This window comes from Phoxinus phoxinus (genome assembly GCF_949152265.1).
Source record: "Phoxinus phoxinus genome assembly, chromosome: 11".
In the NCBI taxonomy this organism is placed as follows: domain Eukaryota; kingdom Metazoa; phylum Chordata; class Actinopteri; order Cypriniformes; family Leuciscidae; genus Phoxinus; species Phoxinus phoxinus.
This window is the reverse complement of record NC_136886.1, coordinates 33,940,299-33,966,169: the sequence shown is the minus strand read 5'-3', so window position 1 is coordinate 33,966,169 and position 25,871 is coordinate 33,940,299. Positions and strand designations below refer to the sequence as shown.

Below are 25,871 nucleotides of genomic sequence, written 5' to 3'. Positions count from 1 at the left end.
GCGAGCTCTTACACGCGCGTGGGCGTGACCCTCTGACGCGTCGCGCCGGTCAATAAAGACGCGCGTGAGTCTGAGAGCACGCACACAGTGACTGTCACTGACTGAACACACACACACACACCGCTGGATCACAGAACATCAGCCTACATCACAGTATTAACAACATGGGTAAGTGCGTTTCACACTATTCATCTTTATAAACTTTAAGATTCTATGGATGAAGTCATTTTTGTTTTATATTTTTCCCACATGCATTGAGCCTATAAGAAATCTGTTTTGCATAACACTATAAAAAGTTAACTTGTGCAGCAGTTGCCATATGATTTTATTGCTATCTGATTTGGCCATTACAACTTTTAAAGTGCAACCTAACGTAGGCTATAATACAAAATAATTATGCAATATTAAATAATATATTTGAATAAAGCCAGAAAATGTGATGTTACCACCATGTTAGGTTACCTGATGTTTACATGGAGTGCATGTGTCCTACTTTAATGACAGATGAAAATGCATTTGTACTTTCATTAATTCTCATTCATTTATTCATTCATTTACTGTGTGTGTGTGTGTGTGTGTGTGTGTGTGTGTGCGTGTGTGTGTGTGTGTGTGTGTGTTAAACTTTACTGAAATGCATTGCCTTCAACTGGAAGTGTTTTGTTAAATCTGATCTGGGATCTGTCAGATATGCTGAATATTGATAAGAATCTTCAGCTCACATGTTGCTAAGTGCGCAAAATGTGTGTGGGTGCGTGCGTGTGTGTGTGTGTGTGTGTGTGTGTGTGTGTGTGTGTGTGTGTGTGTGTGTGTGTGTGTGTGTGTGTGTGTGTGTGTGTGCTCCATGATGGGTCAATCACATTTTCTAGGATGAGATGCACATGTTGCTTGTTTACAGCAGCTACACTATTTATTCACAGCCTTACCATCCAGGTCGTGAATGTTAAATCCAGCAGTTTTATTGACTGTACTTCTTCATCTACACCTCTAATGAAGCTGACACATTCAGTTAAGCATCTCTGCTCTGTGTGAATAGCACATTGTGATTAGTTTCACAGTTTGGGGTTTGTATATGTCATGAGTGGCGGGTGTGGTGTCTATTTACTGTTGGCTGTGTACTGTAGTTTCCACTGTATGTAAACTTCGCTGCCGCTTTGAATGTCTCAGTGAATGAGGTTCTGTAGGACATGCAAACATGATGTCTTTATGTCTACAGACGGCTGTTTACAGGCGCTCCACTAAAAATATTTACCAAGGGTCATAATGATTAAAATAGTACACCAGTGACCGAACCATACATGGAAAATTACAGCAAAGAATTTCATAAGGGAGGAGAGTCAAAGACTCATTATTTCGCTCACCTACTTCTAAAATCTTCTTTCACTTGTTTGTTGTTCCGCTATTCATCCGGTCACTTGTTCTTTGAAATGAAATGAAGGCAGATATTTTTGAGGCTCGCTGTAGTTTATCCTGGCAGACAGTTCAGTCTACAATACACTCAGCATTGAAAGATAAACAGAGGCGTGTAAGCCAGCGATGACTGACACACACACACACACACACACACACACACACACACACACACACACACGCACACACACACACACACACACACGGAGGCGGCATCTCTTTAGACCAGTATTAAAGATGTGGTAAAGATTACGACAGAGGGTTTACTGAGAGAAAACAGAGAACACCCCGCTGCGCACATCCCCATTAAACACAGGCACACACACACACACACACTTTCTGTCTGGTCTGAGACTAATCTTTTCACCGCAGGGTTGGTTTACAACATACTAAAGAGAGAAATTTGTTCTGCATTCCCATGAGTCTTTATGAACCTTCCTCTTTCTCTCTCCTTTCAGATCGATAGACAAAGTCTCCCCAAACTTTACATTAATATCACTTAACCCAGATGTTTAATAAAGATCAATCACAATTTTGTAGGTATTATAATGATGTCATTGCAGAAATTCCATCTCATTATTACAATAAGTTTTTATATTAAAATGTGCACCCCAAAACACAGCAGGGCACAAATTACACACTTTACACACTACTTTGCTATTTAATGACATTTTGAAGGCATCTTGAAACCAAAGAACTTCAGACACTATTTTTTAGTTTATCTTAACAAGACCTTAATATCAAACTGGACCTGACATTGATCATTGACCAAACATTGATCAAGACTCTTCTTTTTTTTTCTGTGCTGAAAAGTCTCACATTATAGTATTATCGGTAATTATAAATACAATTTCATCAAATTATAATGTAAAAAGCATAAGGAAAGGATGAATGAGAAATGATAGATCGAGAAGATTTGAACCGAGAGAGTTAGAGGTCAGTGAGTTCAGACATGTCTCAGTCAAGTGTCCTTGAAGACGGCATCTGTTAAACATCAACATGCTTCACATGAGCTGTGCATTCTTCACCAGATGCGCTTATTACAAACATTCATGCATCTCAGTCTCAGCAGACCTGAACACACACAACAGATCCAGCATCTCAGTCTCAGCAGACCTGAACACACACAACAGATCCAGCACTTCAGTCTCAGCAGACCTGAACACACACAACAGATCCAGCACTTCAGTCTCAGCAGACCTGAACACACACAACAGATCCAGCACTTCAGCCTCAGCAGACCTGAACACACACAACAGATCCAGCACTTCAGCCTCAGCAGACCTGAACACACACAACAGATCCAGCACTTCAGTCTCAGCAGACCTGAACACACACACAACAGATCCAGCACTTCAGTCTCAGCAGACCTGAACACACACACAACAGATCCAGCACTTCAGTCTCAGCAGACCTGAACACACACACAACAGATCCAGCACTTCAGTCTCAGCAGACCTGAACACACACAACAGATCCAGCACTTCAGTCTCAGCAGACCTGAACACACACAACAGATCCAGCACTTCAGCCTCAGCAGACCTGAACACACACAACAGATCCAGCACTTCAGTCTCAGCAGACCTGAACACACACAACAGATCCAGCACTTCAGTCTCAGCAGACCTGAACACACACGACAGATCCAGCACTTCAGTCTCCGCAGACCTGAACACACACAACAGATCCAGCACTTCATGTTCATGTCGCTGTGATCATGAATGCATTGTGCAAAAACTTCACTTTATAATCACATTAGACGAGAGGTTTCCAGATCCACTGAATCATGGCCTGAATTTAGCGCTTTTTTATTTGTTTGCTTATATCTGACACACTTATTGTGACTTTTATTCAAAGCACATGCAGCAGGGAAAGTGACTGACATTCCTCCTTTTCCCCCCAGTGTGTTTTCTTTCCCTCTTAACTTCACCTTTAATGCAGTCAACCCTCCCCTTCCTCAAGCAGATGTGCAGAATGTGAACAGAGCAAATAGGGAATTTAAGCTCTTTATGGATGCATACTCAATGATGGTCAGCAGGAGGTCAAGCACTCATTACTGACCATATTTAGAGCAAAGGCGACAAGGTTTGTATTTTTAGAAGAACCTTGGAGTGCCATGCAGAATGGGAGTGCTAATATATATATGCTTTTCACAACCCCTTTTACTTCTGTAATTTGATAGATCATAGACTAAAACTGGATATTTAAAGAGGCATGTGGGAGGAGACTTCATTTAATCCATTGGGAATTGATTGGATGGTGAAATGTGTCGCTGTAAATAAGGGTTTGATTCTGGATAAATCACGACAATGATGAAAAATGTCCACCACCTCAGTCATTTACACTATGCAAAATTATATATAATTAAAGTAATTTGTTTCATTCAATGAATCTGTGTTTTTGAATGAATCGGTTGAATGAATGATTCAATGACTTAGCCATAAGTCACTTGTTTCTTCCGAATGAAGTGTTTTGAATTAAGCTGTTGAACGATGGAGACTCGTGTATAAATACAGTACAGTATCTTATCGCTACAATGCAAAACGAGTCACTGTAAAACACCAAACACTAATATTCAGACGGAGGATTGTTGTATAAACTTGTATAATGATCGTTTTGGTTTTGATGTGTGGTCGTGTTCATGCATGGACAGCTGTACAGATCTCTATCCTCTGTTCGTTCAGCTCTAGACATCGGCACCTGGGATCTGGCGTGTAAGTTCAACAACACGGACCACCACACGGAGCTGAACGGCACGGATCGGCTGATCGTACGGCGAGGACTGGCCTTCACCATTAGCCTGTATCTGAACTCTGGCGCTTACCAGCCTGGATCCAGTCAGATGCACATCACTGCAGAGACAGGTAATGCAGCGCAGCGGCTCAGGTGTGTGTGTGTGTGTGTGTGTGTGTGTGTGTGTTTACAGAGGCCGAGGAATTTAGAGTGGTTTTTGAGGTCAAGTTTGCTGACATGTCTTTGGACATCTGCCTTAAACCCTAAGGTGGTTTTCCTGTGTTAGCTGGTTTCAGCAAGCATGACCAAGTGGTCAAAGCACCTTAAAATCCATCAGTGCATGACTGACCAGCTTACCACGATTGGCCAGTTAAAGCTTTTTGTTAGTATATCAGGGATGATTATATCATCTTTTTACTATAAAAAAAGCATAAGTCAAGCCAAGTCAAGTCAAGATAAGTGATTTTTTTTTGCAAGCTATTATTTTTAAAGGGGTCATGAACTGGCTTTAAAAAAAAATGTTTATTGTTGTCTGAGGTCAACTTATTACGTTGTATATACTTATAAATTAATAAGTTATAGGTTATTTTCCACCCTGGTTTTGAGCCTAGCTCCTGAAACTCTCGGTTTTATGGGCGTGCCGCATTGAAGACTTGGAAGTAAACGCCCACTGCTATGATTGGATAACAGTTTTGCATATTATGAGTTTCATGTAATGCGCGTGTCAGTGGGCAGGGCTAAACAGGTGGGATTGAAGTAGGCGTCGACCTTCTTCTGCGGAGGCGGGGTTTAATACCCTGTGACCTCATAGATCAACACTGAAAAACCTGTCGTTCGTTGTGCCTGGTGTCAATAGAAGCTTGTATTGGACTAACAAGGACGTTTTCAGTTCTGAAACTTACAGGATATTCTTATAGTATGATGACCTCTTATATGTCAAAAGCTCAAGGAAAATTTAATTTCTCAGTTCATCACCCCCTTAAATTATGAAATTATTTAAATATTTTAATTATTATTAACATTTAATGTACTTAACAATAATGTTGACAGCCATGTCAGAGGTCTACTGAATTAATCCAAGTATTTTTTGATATCATCTTCGTTTAACTCAGGCTCACTTTAACGCTCAGGCTCATTGCTTTTTTTAAATGCCTGAGTTAGCAATATGAAAAAGACACCAATGTTTATGAAACAGTTGTTTGTCATAATAATCCATTCTTCCGTATCTCCACATCCCCATACTATATTATGTAGGAAGGAATTATTTCAGAAGCTATTGTTCAACTGTTTTATTTTCCAAAGAGATCAAGTTCATTCTTTATTAAAGCTCAAGAGGTTGAAGGTTAACACTGTCAGGGATCTTGCTGGACTTTTCCATGTAATAGATTCTGCCATGTTAGAGCTGAGAGGAGGTGCTGGAACAAGAGATAACAGAAAGACATTACTGGGACAGCAGTGTGTAACCCACAGGAAAAACTGCTCAGACTCAGATAACTGTAATGTCAAGAAAACAAGACCATCTGGCTTGTTCAACGGAACATGTGACGAGATATCGGCCATGTAAAAGTGTCAAGCACAAAACATTTTTTTGGGTGATCATTCAGAAAACGGCTCACAGTCTCTCTTTTTTTCTGTCTTAGTTGCATGAGCCAATGTACATATAAATCTAGTTCTAATAAGTTTAATAAGCACAAGCATGTCTTTAGCACACAGTGACACCTCCAAACCATGTGTGACAATGACAAGCAATGTCCATCTGTTCAAAACTGTGACACAGTCAGCCAATCACAAGATGTTTAAAGTCCACATGAAATCAAAATTGACCATATTTACTTTGTTTGCCTAAATTGATCGTTTTGTGGTGAACAATTCATCCATGCAAGTCAATCCACACAAAAAAATATTTTGGCTTCGTAACCTTTAATCAAAATCTGAAAATGCCCCTCGCCTCTGCATTGGAGGAGCTTCCCTGATGACGTAGGTTTGACGGTTTTGGTGTCCGCTTAACATCCGTAACCACGCCCCTCCAACTGACAGTAGACCGGCTGAATGAAACACCTACTTTTCTAGATCCAATCAGGTGCTAGTTGGGAAAAAAAGCCACACCCACTATTTTTCCTCATTAGTATTCCGTTTGTCTCGGAAATACGTCACAACACTGAGATAAAGTCGGTTGCAACTTCCGGTTCACGCAGACTTTAATGTGCAGTAGAAGATTTCATAGTGGGCGGGGCTATCCATGTTGATACTGCAGAAACCAATCAGAATGCACCGTTTCATGTCACTTGTCACAGTTGTGACTGATTATGAATAAAGTTTCAGATAATGTGATATTAAAGTCAGCTTGAAACAGAAGTTGCGCTCGTCTTTTCTTCTCTATTGTGACGTATATCCGAGTGCAACACTTCTGGAACAAGAACAAATGTGGGCGGGGCTTGATTCAGTCTGTGGGGAATTGATTGGATGGTTGTGGTTTGCTATTGGTGGATCTCATGTGAGTGACAGGTTGCCCCGCCCTCGTCACCAGAGAAGAGATGCTGCGAGAGGAACTTATTCTTATTCAAGATTATTAAAACAATAATTATGTGCACGGATAAATCATTTAGAATAAATACCACAATATTTCACATTTTAATGGTGACTTTAAAGAGGTCATCAGACAAGCATTACTGTTTTCTTACACCCAGACAAACTGGGTGTCCCCCAGTTCTTTCCCGACAAAGATCAGCATATCACCATTAACACTGTTGTTTAAGTTACGCTGTTGTACTGACGGGAAATGTGGAGCGAGGAGGGCTTGTCTGGGATACTTGCCAATCTGAGCATGAATTCCAGTGTGTGCCCTTTAAACGCAGGGTCAACGACTCAGTGAGATGTGAGATTCAGAGACCGCTGTAGACACATTCCTGACTACCCTTAGGATTAAAAGAAGGGGATTTTTGGTGTGAACATTCTCGTTCAAACCACTGATTGTATCTGTGGAGATCTTTAAGTTTGGAACAATGTGAACTTTGTGGCCTAATGAATCACTATGGACTCCTTCATGCTGGATGTGGAAACTTTGTCCTGCCACAAAGCAACATTTTATAAAGCAGCAACATTATAGCAGCTGCATTTTCAGAGACACTTTTAAGATCCCAGCTAAAAGTAAACGTTCTCAGAACAAGTCTCTGGAATGTAAATGTAGGTTAAGTGATGCAAACTCCTAAATATATTCGTTTACAAGTTTTGCACTATGGTCAAATGTGTTTTGAGGTCATAACATTGTGTAAAGAGCCGTGTGAAAATAAGTCTTTATTAATCCATAATCTGCCCCTGTAATCATAATTGTGTGTGAAACCGGTTAAAAGTGCTTGCTGTTTTACTGCTTCTAGAGTTCAGTTCTGTCGGAAACTGCTGTGATATGTACGTATTGGTACGTATTTTCATATTGCAACAGGTTCGTTTTCCAATGAGCCTGTGTTGGAAGGTGTGTGTGTAAATAGAGAGCAGGATTGGTCAGTCAGTAATGTGTTTGTGATTAGGCCCTCAGCCGGTGGAGCAGTACGGGACCAGGGCCGTGTTCGGTCTCAGTGACGAGATCGACAGCTCGCGGTGGAGCGCTGCAGTGACCAGTCCTCCTGCAGACACCGTGTGTCTGAGTGTGTGTCCCGCGCCCGACGCTCCCATCGGCCGATACGTCCTGACGCTAGATGAGCGCATCCAGTTTGAGTTCATACTGCTGTTCAATCCCTGGTGTCCGAGTGAGTACAAACACATGCACTCACGCCTGAAGGTTATAGACACAGATATCATGTTCCTCATGAATAATAATATCTCTGCGTGCTCAACCCATAATCTGACTCACAGGAGATGTGGTGTACATGGACAGCGAGGAGAAACTGGCGGAGTATGTTTTGGCCCAGGATGGCATCATCTTCAGGGGCGGTGCCGAGTACCCCGTCCCGTTAGCCTGGGACTTTGGACAGGTACCAACATGTGTTCATAATCTCATGATCTCACCTCCTAGATGAGCACTAAAGACTGTATAACTCACAACAGCAGAGACACTCATTAAAAAAAAACGCTGTTGAACAAACTTAATTAAATTAAGGAAAACTTTTCCACGAAATTAAATTACATTTTTCCAACAAAATCGAATTAGTTTGAAATTATTTGTTGGAATCTTGTTGTAAAATCAATTAGTCAAAAAGACTAAAAATAAATAATTGTGTCATTTTCATCTTACAAGTTTTGCCATTCCTAATAGAGAAAATGTTGTCATGTCAACTACATTTACATTTGATCCTGCCTAGATAAAATTGCTAACATTATCATTGTATCTACCTTGACTCTACAGTTACTTCTAATGACAGTGACATACTTGTGTTCAATTAATTTAAAACCACTTTTTACATTTTAATAATAAATATTACATATGTAAGTGTGAGGATTAATACATATGGTTTAATACAAAACCAGTCATAAGGGTAATTTTTTTCTGAAATTGAGATGTATACATAATCTGAAAGCTGAATCAATAAGCTTTCCATTGATGTGTGGTTTGTTAGGATAGGACAATATTTGGTCGAGATACAACTATTGAAAATCTGGAATCTGAGGGAGCAAAAAAAATGTAAACATTGAGAAAATCTCCTTTAAAGTTGTGCATTTATGTTCACGATTGTGCTGCATTCACTCACAAAAATACATGTTTTATATATTTACAGTAGAAAATTTACTAAATATCTTCATGGAACATGATCTTTACTTAAAATCCGAATGAATTTTGGCATAAAAGAAAAATGTATACTTTTGACCCATACAATGTATAGTTGCTATTGCCACAGATATACCCGTGCGACTCCAGACTGGGGTTTGTGGTCCAGGGTCACATATATAGGTCCACGTGCCCACGCCTAAACACAGTCACCACTCTTCTGCATAATAGTAACCACAAAATTCAAAAACATTACACAAAGTCCTGTAAGTTTCTAACATAACTGAACATTAAACACTAACATTAACTAACAACATATTTCCATTTACTGAAAAACATAAAATAACACTTTAATCCCTAAATTTACCCTCCTAATGTAGTCCCTTGCAAAGCATGCTGGGAACTATCCACTGTCCAGCTAGTTGTTAACAAAAATGATTCATGTAGTTTTCACACAAATTAATTAAGTAAACCTCAGTTTTAAATATATTAGGTTGATTGAACACAATTAAATTAAGTTGTAATAAAATGTAAAAAAAAATTGCGTTACTTTATCTTATTTTAATTAATTTAATTGAAAAAGAGGAAAAAATTACATTGTATTTTATCATTGTAAGCTTGGCATTGATAAAGGTCACATGTGACCGAAACGTTTGCCACTTTTTTCAGTAAAATCATTGATTTTATCTCGCTTTTTGTGACGTCTCTTGTCTTTGGTGGAGTGTGCGGACTCTCTTGAAGTGCCTCTCCAATTTTATTTCTGTTAACATTAATTTATATTTCAATTAACGTAACTTGACATGAACATTTTTAGCTAACGATAATCCAAATCACCCAAAAATAAAAAATAAACATGAAGAAAATAGAGCTTTTGTATGAAGATGAATATTTTTAATGCATTGTAAATATGGCACATTAATTCATGTGGATCATTGAAAGAACACACTGAGAAATGTTGGGAAATGTTAATATTGAGATCTCTGGTTTATAAATGCAGAAGTCTGAGACATTGTTGAAATCTCTTCTGGAAATCTAGCGGACACATGCGAGATTACGGATGTCTTTTCCTCAGGCTAAACATCTGGAAGCAGGAGTTTCAGAATGTGCCCTGACATTTCATCTAATAGCTCGCTGGATCTCACTTTTTTTTTTCCTATGGGCATTTTAGGGGGAAAAAAATCCTGTTTTAGAGAAGCGAAGTGTGCAAGAGTGCATTATTTGCACATGTTTTAATTGTGTCTCTGTTGTGTTTTGTCCTGTAGTTCGAGAAGGGCATACTGGACATCTGTTTAAGAATCCTTGACATGAACCCCAAACACAAAAGGAACCCAGGAAAGGACTGTTCTGGGCGCAGAAACGTCATCTATGTCACACGAGTGCTCAGTGCTATGGTCAGTACACATACACATACACATAACAAACATAAATGAATCACCTTTAGGGGTTCTGTAGTTTTCAGCATTAATGTTTCAACATTGAAATGTTTCTTGAGCCACAAATCCGCATATTAGAATGATTCTTTGCTGCTTTGGAATTTGGCCAAAACTATATATTTTATAATGCAGCGTAATTATATAATTAATGTTTGGATCATCAGATACCCAGCTCACTACACTGCAAGACAAGCCTTTCTTACTTACTTATTTTTGTCTTGTTTCCAGTCCAAATATCAAACATTTCTTAAATCAAGATGCATTACTAAAGTAGTAAAATGACATAAGATATTAAGTCTTGTTTTCTTGGGGAATTAATCAAAATTAAGTGAGTTTTTGCTTAAAACAAGCAAAATGATTTGCCAATGGGGTAAAAAAATTATCTTGTTTCTGTTTGAATTAACATTATTTTTCTTATCCCATTGGTAGATAATTTAGCTTTTTTTAAGCATCAACTCACTTAATTTTAATGAATTCCCCTGGAAATCAGGACCTAATGTCATTTTACTAATTTAGTAAACGCATCTTGAATTGTTGTAAATTTGGACTGGAAACAAGATAAAAATACTAAGTGAGAAAAGCAGTGTAGTTTCTGGAACAAAGTTATAAATGTTTTTCCTTGATATAATTATGATTCACACTCTTGTAAATGACAAGACAGTGTAAGGATTAGGATGACTTCTCCTCCCCAGATTAACAGTAATGACAGGGACGCTGGTGTCCTGGAGGGCTGCTGGAAAAACACGTTTGACGGAGGCGTGAGTCCCATGTCCTGGAGGGGAAGCGTTCAGATCCTGAGGACGTGGGACAGCACCTCCTGTATGGGGGTGAAATATGGACAGTGCTGGGTCTTTGCAGCCATCGCCTGTACAGGTATTCAGTTATCCTATTAGAGGATGTAGTGCTTCTCAAGTGGTCACCCACTGTAACCTACGGAGCCCCTAAAGTGACTTCACAAGTTCACACTTACATATAATCAGATATGGAATAAAAAATGAGTGTTTAACGTGCTGGGCTACAAGCTCTGAATTTGGCCCTGGCTGGGATAGGAATAATCGAGATGCTGGAAAAACTGGAAGTGGGATCTGTATAAAAGCCTCTTCTCACGCTGACTGGGTAGATTATCTGAATGTGCTCATATAACTTTGTTTATAAAACATTGTATATTGAAGGAAAAAATTTGAGTTGGCAGGAAAAATATTTTGTCAATGCATTTGCGTTCTCTTGCAATTTTTTTTTATTTCCCCTAAAAAACTTTGTTCGCTCGCTAAATGTTTGTGTTCCCCCGAGAAACTGCGTTCAGAAAATGTTTGCATTTGCAAAGATCAATAATTTGCAAACAGTAATTTACAAGCAAACTTAAAGAATGCAGACATTATGCAAGTGAACGTAAAGTTTCTCAGTGGAACGCAAAATGCTCACAAAATGTCTGCTTTCCCGTGAGAAACTTTGCATTCCGAGAAACTTTGCATCGCAAAAGCATTTCTCCCCATCTAATTTTTTTTCCTTCACCATGTCCATTTAGGGGCTCCGTAGATTCCAGCAAAAGTACCAGAACTAGCTTAGCCTCCGAAGTGGAGGGGCTAAGATACTGAATTTAAATATTTTTAACCATAAAACCAAATGACAAAAAACTAAAACGGTAATTCAGTATAATACAGTATTTGTCCCAGTGTTTGGATGGTAAATCACTGTTTCCTTATGCATCTACAAAAGTGCAAATGTTCCTATTCTGGCTTGGTAATAATGGTAACATGCACTTTGGTATGTTACATATAGTTTCTATAGTAATAATTACTATAAATGATGCATAATTAAATGCAACTAACTAAACCCAAATCTAACACTAAACCTAACCCTATAGTAAGTACATGTAGTTTACTCAGTACTTAAATGCATAATTACACTGTAACAAAAGCATGTTGTTGGGCCTGTGCCGTGCATTATTTGGTTTCATTCTAAGGACAGTTTTGTTAGTTTTGTACAATAAACAGTTTTGGTTCAGCATCAGGTCTTCAGTCAATGTCTAAAGGGAAACCAGTTGAGAACCAGTGCATTATACTGTGTGAAACGAGAGGAAAGCAGACAGATGAAGCAGGTTCTTGTGTTTGTCCTCAGTGTCTCGCGCTCTGGGAATCCCATGCAGGGTTGTCACAAACTACTATTCTGCCCATGATACCAACAGCAATCTCGTGATCGAGCACTACGTCAACGAGAAAGGAGAAATAGACAGCGGGAGCACCAGAGATATGATATGGTATGACTTCCTTTACAGTTTTTTACAATCGCTGACAGTTTTTTCAATACATTTAACAAGTTTCCTAAACTCTTAACACGGTTAGCACAACATCCGTCTTTGTAGGCTATACAATTAACACATTTCTTGTTGCTTTGACACAAAATGCAAACAGTTAACACAAAATTAAAATGCTTGAACTTCTTTTACACACAAGCTCAACCAATACCAAAACAATGTAATTTTACTGCCAAATTTACAAATGCTTTCACACTGTATGTCAGAACAGATAACATCATGTTCTAAACATGACTTATATAGGCTAAAGTCAAAGTGAACAACTGGTCAATATATTCCCTGTATTTTATTCCATTGCTACTGAGAAACGGCTTATTGAAGTTATGCAAATATATAAATCACAAATGATTCCCATCTAGGAAGCACACTCGGGTGTTGAGGTTATTTCAATCGCATGATCATATGTTATAAAAGAGGACTCTTTGGGCTGATCTTGTGTGGAAAAGGAACAATATAGAGCAACACAAAGAGAGAGAGAGAGAAAGAAAGAAAGAGAGAGAAAGAAAGAAAGAAAGAGAGAGAGAGAGAAAGAAAGAAAGAAAGAAAGAAAGAAAGAAAGAAAGAAAGAAAGAAAGAAAGAAAGAAAGAAAGAAAGAAAGAAAGAAAGAAAGAAAGAAAGATTTTTTTTTTCATAAACTGTACATAAACCTACTCTGAGATGGTCATTCATTTTTTGTATTGAATTTCTAGAGCAAAAGAAACAAAATGCATGCATTTACTAAACCCAACAAAACAAAAATGTAGAGAGGCTTCAAAAGAAACTACAGTGCAAAACACAATATATGATCAATACAATATACTGTCTATTGTATAAGGGCAGACCTGACACATAACATAATGCAGTTTCTGTAAATTCAGCTGATTTTGGTGTTTTTTTGTCATTGTGTTATGATTGACTAAATGTTCCTGTTGGAAGAGAACATGTGTTAGTGTTTTGAATAATTATTTGATTTTGAAACATATTTGCAGTGTTTTGTTACATGTAGTGTATTGTGTTAGTGTATTATTGTATTTTGAAAATTAGTTTTGGAGTTTAGTTTACAATGTGTGATTTTGAGCATGAAATTAACCGTTTTGACAATTGTGTGTTTTAGGTGTGTTGGTGCGTTAAGAGTTTAGGGAAATTGTTAAATGTATTGAAAAAACTGTCATAGCGATCGTAAACTGTAAAACACTTTTATACAAATAACTCGCAACTTAGGTTAAAAGTGTTTGTCTGCTGTAGGAACTACCACTGCTGGGTTGAGTCTTGGATGACCCGGCCCGATCTCCCTCCAGGATTTGACGGCTGGCAGGCGAGTGACCCGACGCCACAGGAGAAAAGTGAAGGTGTGTAAACGCCTCACTTCCTGTCAAACAGGAAATCAAACATTCTCAAACTTAAAGGGATAGTTCACCAAAAATGAACATTCTGCACAGTACAAATATCAAAACACTCTTAAATCAAGATACATCTACTTTGAGAAGCAAAATGATTTAAGTCTTGTTTTATGAAATATTTATTCAAATGAAGTGTGTTTATGTTTAAAACAAGAAAAATGTGTCAGGGGGGTTAGAAAAATTACTTAAACTTAACTGAAAGGGAAATCGAGATTATTTTTCTGACCTCAATGGCAGATACTTGTTTTAAGCAAAAACACTTACATTTTTAAAAAAGGAATCAGGAAACAACATGTCATTTTGCTACTCAAGTAAATGTATCTTGGTTTAAGAATGTTTAGATATTTGTACTGGAAAACAAGACAAAAATATTTTTTTGTCATCATTGTCGTTCAAAACCCATAAGACTTTAAATCTGCGAAACTTAAATTAAAACAGATAGATAGATAGATGGAAAGATGGATGGATGGATGGATGATAGATAGATAGATAGATAGATAGATAGATAGATAGATAGATAGATAGATAGATAGATAGATAGATAGATAGATAGATAGATAGATAGATAGATAGATAGATAGATAGATAGATAGATAGATAGATAGATAGATTTAAAGATGGATGGATGGATGGATGATAGATAGATAGATAGATAGATAGATAGATAGATAGATAGATAGATAGATAGATAGATAGATAGATAGATAGATAGATAGATTTAAAGATGGATGGATGGATGGATGATAGATAGATAGATAGATTTAAAGATGGATGGATGGATGGATGATAGATAGATAGATTTAAAGATGGATGGATGGATATATTTAAAGATAGATTTAAAGATAGATATATTTAAAGATATATTTAAAGCAAAACAAAAATAAAGCGAACACATAATCTGAACTGTTTTCTCTCAGGCGTGTTCTGCTGCGGGCCGGTTCCTGTGCGGGCCATAAAAGAGGGAGAGCTCACCTTCAAATACGACGCTTCGTTTGTGTTCGCGGAGGTGAACGCAGACTTAGTGCACTATCTGAAGTGTAAAGACGGGAGCACAAGAAAAATCGTGAATGACCAAAAAGTGGGACAGAAGATCAGCACCAAGTGTGTCGGCCGAGATGCGAGAGAAGACGTCACACACCAGTACAAATACCCTGAAGGTAGGAATACACAAACAAGCGCACTTCCTTTCAATATCGCAACATCAGGAGGTTTATTTCTCAACAACCTCTTCCAGGTTCTGAGGAGGAGAGGCAGGTTTTTGAGAAAGCAAACCACCAGAACAAGCTTCAGCAGCAGCAAGCGGACCCTGGGCTTCACATCAGCATCAAGCTGTCCACGGGGATCAGGAAGGGCTGCGACTTCGACGTGTTCGCGATCGTGACGAACAACACCGAGGAGGATAAGAAGTGCCGCCTGGTGTTTGCGTCGCGTGCCGTGTCGTACAGCGGAGTCGTGGGCCGAGAGTGCGGCTTTAAAGACCTGCTCAATGTGGAGCTGGCTCCTGGAGGAGGTGCGCTTTCAGTGCGGATGTGTGGTTGTGTGTGGGATTCCATGGGCGTCGGAAGCATAAAAAAGTGGGTGGGTCCTCCCCCAGAAAAATGTTACTGAGTAAATGCCATTTCATGTATTCTGGTATCTTTTAATTAAACAAGTAGCCTAAACTTAACTCCACTTCACGTCGGGCGGTTCTTTGCCTCCATGTCGGGCAATGCACAGGTATCCGTGGATTATCCCGCTGATACCATGGTAATTTGCCAGCATTGACAACTTAAAGCTGTTATTGATGTTTGCAACATAATATTTGACTGAAGGGTAAAACGGGCGGTTATTTTCGTCAGTTGCGTCTCGTTGAGAAATATAATTATTAGGGCACTCCTCAAGTGGAAGGGATTTGACTGACGGCGCTCTGAAAAGCGAACAGACATATACGCTGAATTAGAGACTGTAAAAGTGAGTGGGTCCAATATAATTGGTCTTAAAAAGTGTCTTGTCTTGTCTTTAAAAAAGTCTTGTCCCACCCATATACTGTACAATGCTTCCGACGCCCATGTGTGATTCAGAATGCAAAGCCAAATGCATCCAAGCTATTTTGTGCACAGACATCTGATGAAAACGCTTGAGTGCATTAATAACAATGCATTGGCCAAGCATTTACATACATTTGCATATGCATAAAGTATTGGTAAAGTGAAGTAATGTGTGGCTTATGGCTTTTATAGAACAGAGGGAATGGCTATTTTTAATCAAAGGTTCTTTTAAATAGATAGTTATCCTATATTTAATCAATTCGATTTTTTCATATTAGTAGTAACATAATATTTTTTGTTTACACTTTATTTTAAGGTGTCCGTGTTACAGTGTAATAATTAACTACATGTATTTACTATAGGGTTAGGTTTAGGGTTTCGCATAATTTATAGTTATTACTATAGTAACTACATACACAATGATACTGTAAAATAAAGTGTTATCTGTGTTTTGTAATATTATTAACATTAAATAGAGTATATATTTTCAAACTACTGACTTTTACATATTATTTATAATAATTTGTGTACATGCTTTCATTATTATTATTAGTAGTAGTAGTAATAACAATTCATGTATTTATTTATTATTATTATATGTATATAATATTAACCATAACTGATATTGACTTTCCATTTAGTATTATTGAATTATTCTTTGATTTTGTTGTGTCTTCGCTGTGTTGTGTGTTTGTTCCAGAGAGGAAGGTTCCTCTGAGACTGAACTACAGTAAATACTGTAATAATCTGCTGGAGGATAACCTCATCCGGCTGGGCGCTCTGCTGGTCGACTACGGCACCAGGGAAGCCAGTATGGCCATGCGGGACGTCGTGCTGGACGAGCCCGAGATCAAAATCAGGGTACGACCACGTTCACACCACGTGTGTGTGTGTGTGTGTGTGTGTGTGTGTGTGTGTGTGTGTGTGTGTGTGTGTGTGTATGTTGAACGGAATGTTCTCTTTAGGTTATAAAAATAGAATCTAAAAAATAACCTACAGGGAACGTTCCCAGAACGTTCTTGTTTGGTTCCCAAAAAAGTAACCAAATGGGAACGTTAGGGGAACGTTCTTTGTTTGAGTGTGTGTGTGTGTGTGTGTGTGTGTGTGAGTGTGTGTGAGTGTGAGTGTGTGTGTGTGTGTGTGTGTGTGTGTGTGTGTGTGTGTGTGTGTGTGTGTGTGTGTGTGTGTGTGTGTGTGTGTGTGTGTGTGTGTGTGTGTGTGTGTGTGTATTTTGATGTGTGTGTGTGTGCGTGTGTATGTTGATGTTGATGTGTGTGTATTTTGATGTGTTTGTGTGTATGTTTATGTTTATGTATGTTGATGTGTGTGTATGTTGATGTGTGTGTGTGTTGATGTGTGTGTATGTTGATGTGTGTGTATGTTGATGTGTGTGAATGTTGATGTGTGTGTGTGTATGTTGATGTATGTATATGTTGATGTGTGTATGTTGGTGTGTGTGTGTGTGTGTGTGTGTGTGTGTGTGTGTGTGTGTGTGTGTGTGTGTGTGTGTGTGTGTGTGTGTGTGTGTGGATGTGTGTGTATGTTGATGTATGTGTATGTTGATTTACAGTATGTTGCTGTGTGTGTGTGTTGATGTTTGTATGTTGATGTGTGTGTATGTTGATGTACAGTATGTGTATGTTGATGTGTGTTTATGTTGATGTACAGTATGTGTATGTTGATGTACAGTATGTGTATGTTGATGTGTGTTTATGTTGATGTACAGTATGTGTATGTTGATGTACAGTATGTGTATGTTGATGTGTGTTTATGTTGATGTACAGTATGTGTATGTTGATGTACAGTATGTGTATGTTGATGTGTGTATGTTGATGTGTGTGTATGTTGATGTACAGTATGTGTATGTTGATGTACAGTATGTGTATGTTGATGTTGATGTGTGTGTATGTTGATTTACAGTATGTTGATGTGTGTGTATGTTGATGTACAGTATGTTGATGTGTGTGTATGTTGATGTACAGTATGTTGATGTGTGTGTATGTTGATGTACAGTATGTTGATGTGTGTGTATGTTGATGTACAGTATGTGTATGTTGATGTACAGTATGTGTATGTTGATGTACAGTATGTTGATGTGTGTGTATGTTGATGTACAGTATGTGTATGTTGATGTACAGTATGTTGATGTGTGTGTGTGTTGATGTACAGTATGTGTATGTTGATGTGTGTGTTGATGTACAGTATGTGTATGTTGATGTGTGTGTATGTTGATGTACAGTATGTGTATGTTGATGTGTGTGTATGTTGATGTACAGTATGTGTATGTTGATGTGTGTGTTGATGTACAGTATGTGTATGTTGATGTGTACTGTATGTTGATGTGTGTGTATGTTGATGTGTGTGTTGATGTACAGTATGTGTATGTTGATGTGTGTGTATGTTGATGTGTACAGTATGCTAATGTGTGTGTTGTATGTGATGATGCACCACTTGTGGTGGTTGAGGAGAGATCTCCTGATATGACTGTAAAGCGCTTTGGGTGTACAGTATGAAAGCGATATATGAATGTGTTCCACTTTATTTTGATAGTCCACTTTAGACATTCTACTAACTATATAAGTAACTTTGCAACTACATGTCAACTAACTCTCATTAGAGTATAGTATACTGTTAGGGTTCGGGTTAGTATAATAAGTTAACTTGTAGTTGCCAAGTTACTTATAGTAAGTAGAATGTCTGTTTGGGAACCATCAAAATAAAACAGTCTACTAATACTCTAATGAGAGTTAGACATGTAGTTGCAAAAATACTTATAGTAGTAGAATGTGTAAAGCGGACTATCGAATTAAAGTGTTACCTAAATGTCTCATTCATTCATTCATTCATTCATTCATTCATTCATTCATTCATTCATTCATTCATTCATTCATTCATTCATTCATTCGTTCATTCGTTCATTCATTTGTTCATGTGTCGTTCTAGATTCTGGGAGAACCCAAAGAGAACCGTAAGCTGGCAGCAGAGCTGACCTTACAGAACCCGCTGCCCGAATCCTTGCAAGGCTGTTGCTTCACCATAGAGGGCGCCAACCTCACGGGCGGCGGCAGCGTCACCGAGAAGTAAGAACACAAACTCTCTTTAGTAGAATGAGAAAATGCAATAGAGAGTGAGAAACTATGGCTACAAACACACTGCAGAGTTTTGGTAATCAGCTTAAAGTGTCCCTATTGTGGTTTTTCAACATATTCCCTTTCATGTAGTGTGTAATAGAGCTGTTTGTGAATGTAAAAGCTGTGCAAAGTTTCAAAGATCAAAGTGCATCTGAGACTGGAAGAGTTTGGTTCGTGTTGTTCATGTGGAGAAGACGCTGTTTTCTGCTGACAAAGCAAATCCACTGTGATGAGATTGATACGGTAAAACCCACGCCATCGTTACTGTTCGTATCACTGTGATCAAGAGCTGAGATTCAGATATGGTAATGAGCGTTTGGTTTCTGACCAATCAGAGCAGAGCAGCTCTCAGAGAGGCGGGGTTTAGAGAGACTGAATCTTCGATCGAAGCGTTTCAGAGACTGAGAGAAAAGAGCTGACGCTGCAGTGGAGATTATGAGGAGATTAAAGTGTATGTAAACCTGTTGTTGGAGACTAGAAAATTAGGAGCCTTTAAAATAGCTTAATATGGGCACTTTAAATTATTGTTTGTGTGTGATATACACATGTCACTAGCCTGGCGCTTCCATTCACATATTTAATGCACATTTTGGGATATCACCTGAATAAATACTGTATAGAAGCACCAAGATGCAAATGCAGTTCACAAAATGCATGCAAACCTCACACATACTTACAGTGTACTTACCTAAGACTCAGGGGAGAAGTATAAGGGGGGTTTAGAGACCTACTAATTATCCACTTATTGTAATAATTAATAGAACATTTGTGTAGAAATACTAGAAATGTCTTGTAAATTTGGCAATGAATTAAACATGACATTTTGAAGTAAAAAAACTGAAATAGTATTTTCTTAAAGAAAAACATACTCCATGTTTGTTTTAGTTACAACTTTGAAAACATCTGGTGTTTTTTTCCGTGTATGTATATGAGGAACAGAACTGTAAAATTAAGTGCTAGCCATAAACTTATATACTTGCTTGTGATGGGAACATTTTATTCGGCAAGAAGATATGCATGAAAACACATTTAACAAATACAAATGTGCATCCAAAAAGTCTGTCTCAACAAATCATGTGACTGAATAATTCACCATAAGACGTTTATCATCACACTGCATCTCAGCTGTTCTGTTTAACCTCAAGATTTTCAAAGTAGTCTCAGACTTTGAGAACCGACTGAACCTTTAAACACAGCGAGGAAACCTCACACACTGCTCTTTGCTAGTGTCTTATCGTTTATGTTTGAAGAAACTATTCAGACTATAAATATGAAAAGAAGTGAATCTGTGAGATTTCTAACGTGTAAATATTTGTTCGTCTCAGGCTGGAGTCCTCCATTGAACCTGGGCAGGAGGCCAAAGTTAAAATCTACTTCACTCCCACTCAGTCCGGCCTGCGCAAACTCGTAGTGGATTTTGACAGTGACAAGCTGGGCCACGTTCGAGGATACAGGAACGTCATCATCGGAAAATGAGAGTCTTCGATGGTGAAAAACAAAATGTGAAATCATCTATTTTCCATGTCCGTGTCATTATTCAGAGAGTGTTACACAATCTTTTATATACTGTATTTTTTTTTAAGAATGTGAAAAGCTACACTACGTTTCTGGCTTGTTAGCTGCACATAGGCCTACTCTACACACACCGCATGTTTTAAGCACAGAACAACACAGAACACAAGTATGCAATCTTTTCATTGTTAGGACATTTAAGCATGCACATTCCTGGATGTGTGTTTGGAGCCACATTGCATATTATACTTTAAAAAACAAAAGAATGAAAATGATGCATTGTGAATGCATCAAATGATGAAGAGATGGCAATGTGTAAACCTTTTACATGCATCTTTATGTTTTTGCTTCAAATATATTTTTTATATTCAGCTGTTACTTTTTCATTAAAAAATATGCTATAATCTTTTAATGGAGTGTTTTTAGTCTGTATCATGTAAAATATCATGAGAAGAATCCAGTTTGAATTCTTAAAACTATAAGCAGCCAAATCTATACTCAACAGTGAAAATGAATGATGATGCCTATTGAGTGATCAGAAACTGTCCGTCCACATATGACTGAAATTTGGTCCTTTATTTTAATTGAATTGTTTTTATTCCTAAAATTCCTAAAATAATGACCCCATTAAAAGCTTTCTTCTGTTTAATCACTGTACAGACTTGCACGTTTGATCTACTTCAAATAATGACCAGAAGGATGTTATAAGCATAAACTCTAGATTACCTCAGCACATAACAATGCATGTGCCAACAGAGGAAGTCTTTCCCAAACACTGTTGCTATAGAGCATATAAACATTTGCATGCAGCATTACAGACTAATCTGATATTTGCCATTGTTTTCTGACCACATTCACTGTTTCATAACGGGTAATAAATAAACTCTCCATTACAATGAATCTGTGTATTTCCTATACATCCAGCAGAAGTAGATGGATGAGAGTGAACTGTGTTTATTTTTTAAAACTAAATTAAATCAAAGTTAATGAACTTCATAATTGACCCATATGTTTTAAAAGTGGAATTTGCAAAGAAAATGTAGGCCTACATTTAAAATGGATGATAAAGTATATCTTACGCCCTGCTGTGTTAAAGCCAGCCCTCAGGCGATGTGTTTTCATGACAGGTTTCCTCTGTGACACACCCAGACACTCAACAACTCTTCTCCTCAATATCACTGCTGTACACATTACACACATCATTTATTAGGCATAGTTCACTGGATGTGTAATGTCTCTAACCACCATTCAAACAATTCCCCATTTCCTCCTATTTAACCCTCTGGTGCTCTGCGCATTATTTCAATGAAAGGAATGTACTATATTTTAGTTTGATAATGTTTTTTATTTCATATTTTGATTTGTTTTTATGGGATTTTATGGTACTACGTATATTATATTTACGCAGTAGTTATTATCTATTCATTCACGATTTGAAAGTATACAAATTTACGAGAGTTTAAGTTGGTAATTGAATTTTCAGGCCTAAAGCACAGACTCAAGTTTGATCTCTTTTTATAGACGACACTTGGCAAATTATTGCTGAAGTGAATTTTTTTTAAGTGAACTTTTTACGTTTATTGTTATGAAAAATGCACACAAATACTATTTACATTTTTTATATGAAATCTATATTTTCAAAAACCATTTTTATTCTAAAACTGCAAGAAAATCAAAGTCATAAATCTAAACAAGTTGTGTTACAAATTTGAGCTTGATATCTAAAAAAAAAAGAGCTTTGAGTGAGATTTTTGTCCGCAGTACCAAAAGGTTTCACTAGATGAAATTCGTCTCATTTTTGACCGTGAGGAGCACAATTGTGACAATTTTTTCAGGACCATTTAACCTTTTTGAATCATGTCCATGATATTTCTTATGTGTGTGTGCTCACATAGCAAGGGCAAAACCTTTACCAAGTTTCGTACCATTCCTATGAACTAAAAATAAAATCAGCCAAATCAGCAGTAAGGGGCGTGTTGCAGACTTCAGAATCTCACCGGAAGTAGCAGCTCATCCGGGGACTTTTTGCCTCTACTTTGCCTACTATAGCCTATAGTATACAGGGAAGTGTGCGATTTAGGATCCATAGTAGCCTGCTTTTTTGTAAGTCTTCATGTCATGAACCAGGAAATCCAATTGTTTTGGGTTACATTTTAAAAAGATGGCGTTATGTAGGCTAAGACATGTATGAATAAATCATAATAGAAAGTGCATTTCTTCTTGTGTATATATAGCTTATGCGGGTTTTCGTTGGATAAACATTCCCAGGTGGTGATTTCATCCACACTAGCTGACAATTGAAGCACATTTATCTTAGATAGGCTACCTGAAGGTGCAAAAAGAAAACTTCCATGGACAAAACCCGTTTTCATTGATGTATGATATGGTTTGTGTCCCTGGGTTTTAAAAGACATGATGGTGACTGGTGAGTAAATAATGACAGGGTTTTGATTTTGTGGTGAACTATCCTTCGAATTAAGTTAGTGCCATTATGTGAGTAGTGAATACTGACATCTGTTGGTCAAATGGAGAAATTAATCGAAAATTAGAAATAATAAAGACACCAGCAGCTATTTTTTTTTTTCATTCATTATCATTTCCCTCCAACACATTATTAGCCTACTATTCAATATAAACGAGCGAGTTAGTAGGCTAATGCGTTTCGAAACCTATAACATGCGTGGCACAACCAAATTAATTTAACAGCACACACACACAGATTGGCATTAAAACAATTATAGTTAAATAGCTGTTTGAAGGGTGCAATACAATTAAAAAAATCTGAATGTTTTAGTGTTTTCTTTTGTATCTACAGAGGTCAGTCTGCAAAAATGTTGTCACTGTTGCTGAGGTTTTTAAACTGGGACATTAAAGGTAGGCAATTCAGACCGAATGCAATGATTGGACTGACCTTTTATGGTCCTATAGGCCTATATATACATATTTAAATACATATTTATATATTAGGACCAGAGGTGGGTAGTAACGAAGTACATTTACTTCGTTACATTTACTTGAGTATTTTTTGGGAAAAATTGTACTTTTAAGAGTAGATTTAAATGTGGGTACTTTTTACTTTTACTCGAGTACATTTCTAATAAAAAAACGGTACTTTTACTTCGTTACGTTGAGCGATGTTCCTCTCGTTACTTTATTTTAATGCAATACGTGTTGTTAAATGCGTAGTTTATTCCAAGCGCGCTGTATCTTTTTTCTGGGCATGAGCGATGCTCAATTCACAAATGAATCACTCTTTTGAGTCGATTCTGTTCAAAGACTTCATCAAACAAGTGGGCAGATCTGTCTAAATCGGTTCGCGAATCAGTTTGTATGATCTGTTCAGTTTCCTGCACGCACTGAATCGTCTGAAGCGCTTTCAATTCACACTCGACTCGGAATCGTAACAGGAAGATTTAAGAACATCAAGAGCGTTGGATGAAGTGGCTGTGGACCTACAGTACAGTCAAGTGAACGCAAATCTGCAAATGCATAATTTTTGCCAGCGATGAAGATCTCTATTATCTTCGTATGCTGAGGACGATATTCGATTTAATTTCATTCAGGTAATACATTTTACAACCAAACAGATTATTACGATATGATAGCACTACTTCAAAGTATGACATTACCCGTTTTTTTTGGACATATACATTACTTTATACAATAAATAAGCTACCATTGTCCACATATGAAATGAACACCCGCCATCCCGCGGTAATGTGTGTGTATTGCGCAGTCGCGTGCGAACTCAACTTGAAAACGAATGCCTTTGCCTGCCTTAGACACTGTTGATCAGTTTAAACATGCTTGCAGAAATATACATTTGATTACATTTTGGAGAACAGACAGAAGAAGATCCGTCGATGTGCATTTGATCGTCGTTTGTGTTCAGATGTTCAGTAGCGGTCAGCGCGAGCACGTGAAGAGTTTTAACTCTTTCTTCTCTGTGTCAATGTTTCCCTTTACATGCCTTTAAATGCAAAACTCTGCAGATAGGCCTACACTATATTTCGACATTGTCTAATAATCCAACTGTAGTTGTATAAGTTACTATTATACAAACCAAAGGACAGGCAATGATTTTCGGGCAACAGATGGCAGAAATAATGCTTGTCTCTTCTGTTTTTGTGGCAAAGATAGCCTATCTAATTATGATAATAATAGTCATTTAAATAAAAAATATCTAAATAATATCATGTTTTATATATATATCATAGTATATATAGGCCTATGATCCGAAGTAACTAACTATAGCTACTTGAGTAGTTTTCTCATTGGATACTTTTCTCATTGGATACTAATTATGATAATAATAGTCATTTAAATAAAAAATATCTAAATAATATCATGTTTTATATATATATATCGGCCTATGATCCGAAGTAACTAGTAACTAACTACTTGAGTAGTTTTCTCATTGGATACTTTTTTACTCTTACTCAAGTAACTATTAAGATTGTTACTTTTACTTTTACTTTGAGTAAATATTTCTAGAAGTACTTGTACTTTTACTTGAGTACAGTTTTTGGATACTCTACCCACCTCTGATTAGGACCATACAATGTCCGTCCAATCATTGCATTCGGTCTGAATTGACTACCTTTAATGTCCCAGTTTAAAACCCTCAGCAACAGTGACAACATTTAGACCACTTAACTTAGTGATTGCTACCAATATGTAAAGAGACTTTCAACCAGCATAACAAAAACTGGAGCAAAATATCATACCTTCCTTAAACTGCTTTGATATTAAAGTAATGTCCCTTGAAAGGAGACACATTTGAGGGTTGAATTAGAGGAGAAAATACATTTTACATACAAGATTATATGTTCATCCTGAGGGTGTCAGTGTCGCTTCTTGCTAGATTCAGAGAACAGACAAACACACAATGCAACGGGATACAGCATAACACACAAACATGCATCATATTTCTGAACACAAAACAATAAATCAAGCGTTGAAAAGCCTTTTTAGACATTACAAATGAGCCGTCAGAGTTGAGCATTTTGTAATTCCTTTTAATAGGTTAAATTAATTATTTATGCTAACTGAAACAAGTGATGTCTTCAGAAATTCCAGAAAGTTAAACAACTAATTCCATAAGTAACATTTAAAGCAGAACTAGATATACATTAGATGCATCATTAAAATCACTTCCACATTAGAAAACTGCAGGAGGCTATGTCGAATGTTAATGCAAAAGCGCATTTAGAAACAGCTCTATTATAAAACACA

General features: G+C 37.4%; 1 protein-coding gene across 1 annotated transcript; it reads left to right on the top strand.

Moving 5' to 3' along the window:
- The first annotated feature begins 53 nt into the window (after positions 1-53).
- Positions 54-21,040, top strand: tgm2b (transglutaminase 2b). Its single transcript, XM_079628738.1, has 13 exons — positions 54-168; positions 4,092-4,271; positions 7,665-7,883; positions 7,990-8,108; positions 10,102-10,230; positions 10,965-11,145; positions 12,391-12,529; positions 13,812-13,915; positions 14,884-15,123; positions 15,201-15,476; positions 16,694-16,854; positions 18,937-19,073; positions 20,450-21,040. The coding sequence occupies exons 1-13, from the start codon at positions 165-167 to the stop codon at positions 20,598-20,600; spliced, it is 2,040 nt and encodes a 679-aa protein (XP_079484864.1). The 5' UTR covers positions 54-164; the 3' UTR covers positions 20,601-21,040.
- The last annotated feature ends 4,831 nt before the right edge of the window (positions 21,041-25,871 follow it).

What these genes read in the sequence shown, in the direction of transcription:
- tgm2b (XM_079628738.1), top strand. An exon ending in TGCAGCCATCGCCTGTACAG is followed by an intron (nt 11,146 to 12,390) that starts GTATTCAGTTAT and finishes GTTTGTCCTCAG; the next exon opens with TGTCTCGCGCTCTGGGAATC. An exon ending in AGCCCGAGATCAAAATCAGG is followed by an intron (nt 16,855 to 18,936) that starts GTACGACCACGT and finishes GTGTCGTTCTAG; the next exon opens with ATTCTGGGAGAACCCAAAGA.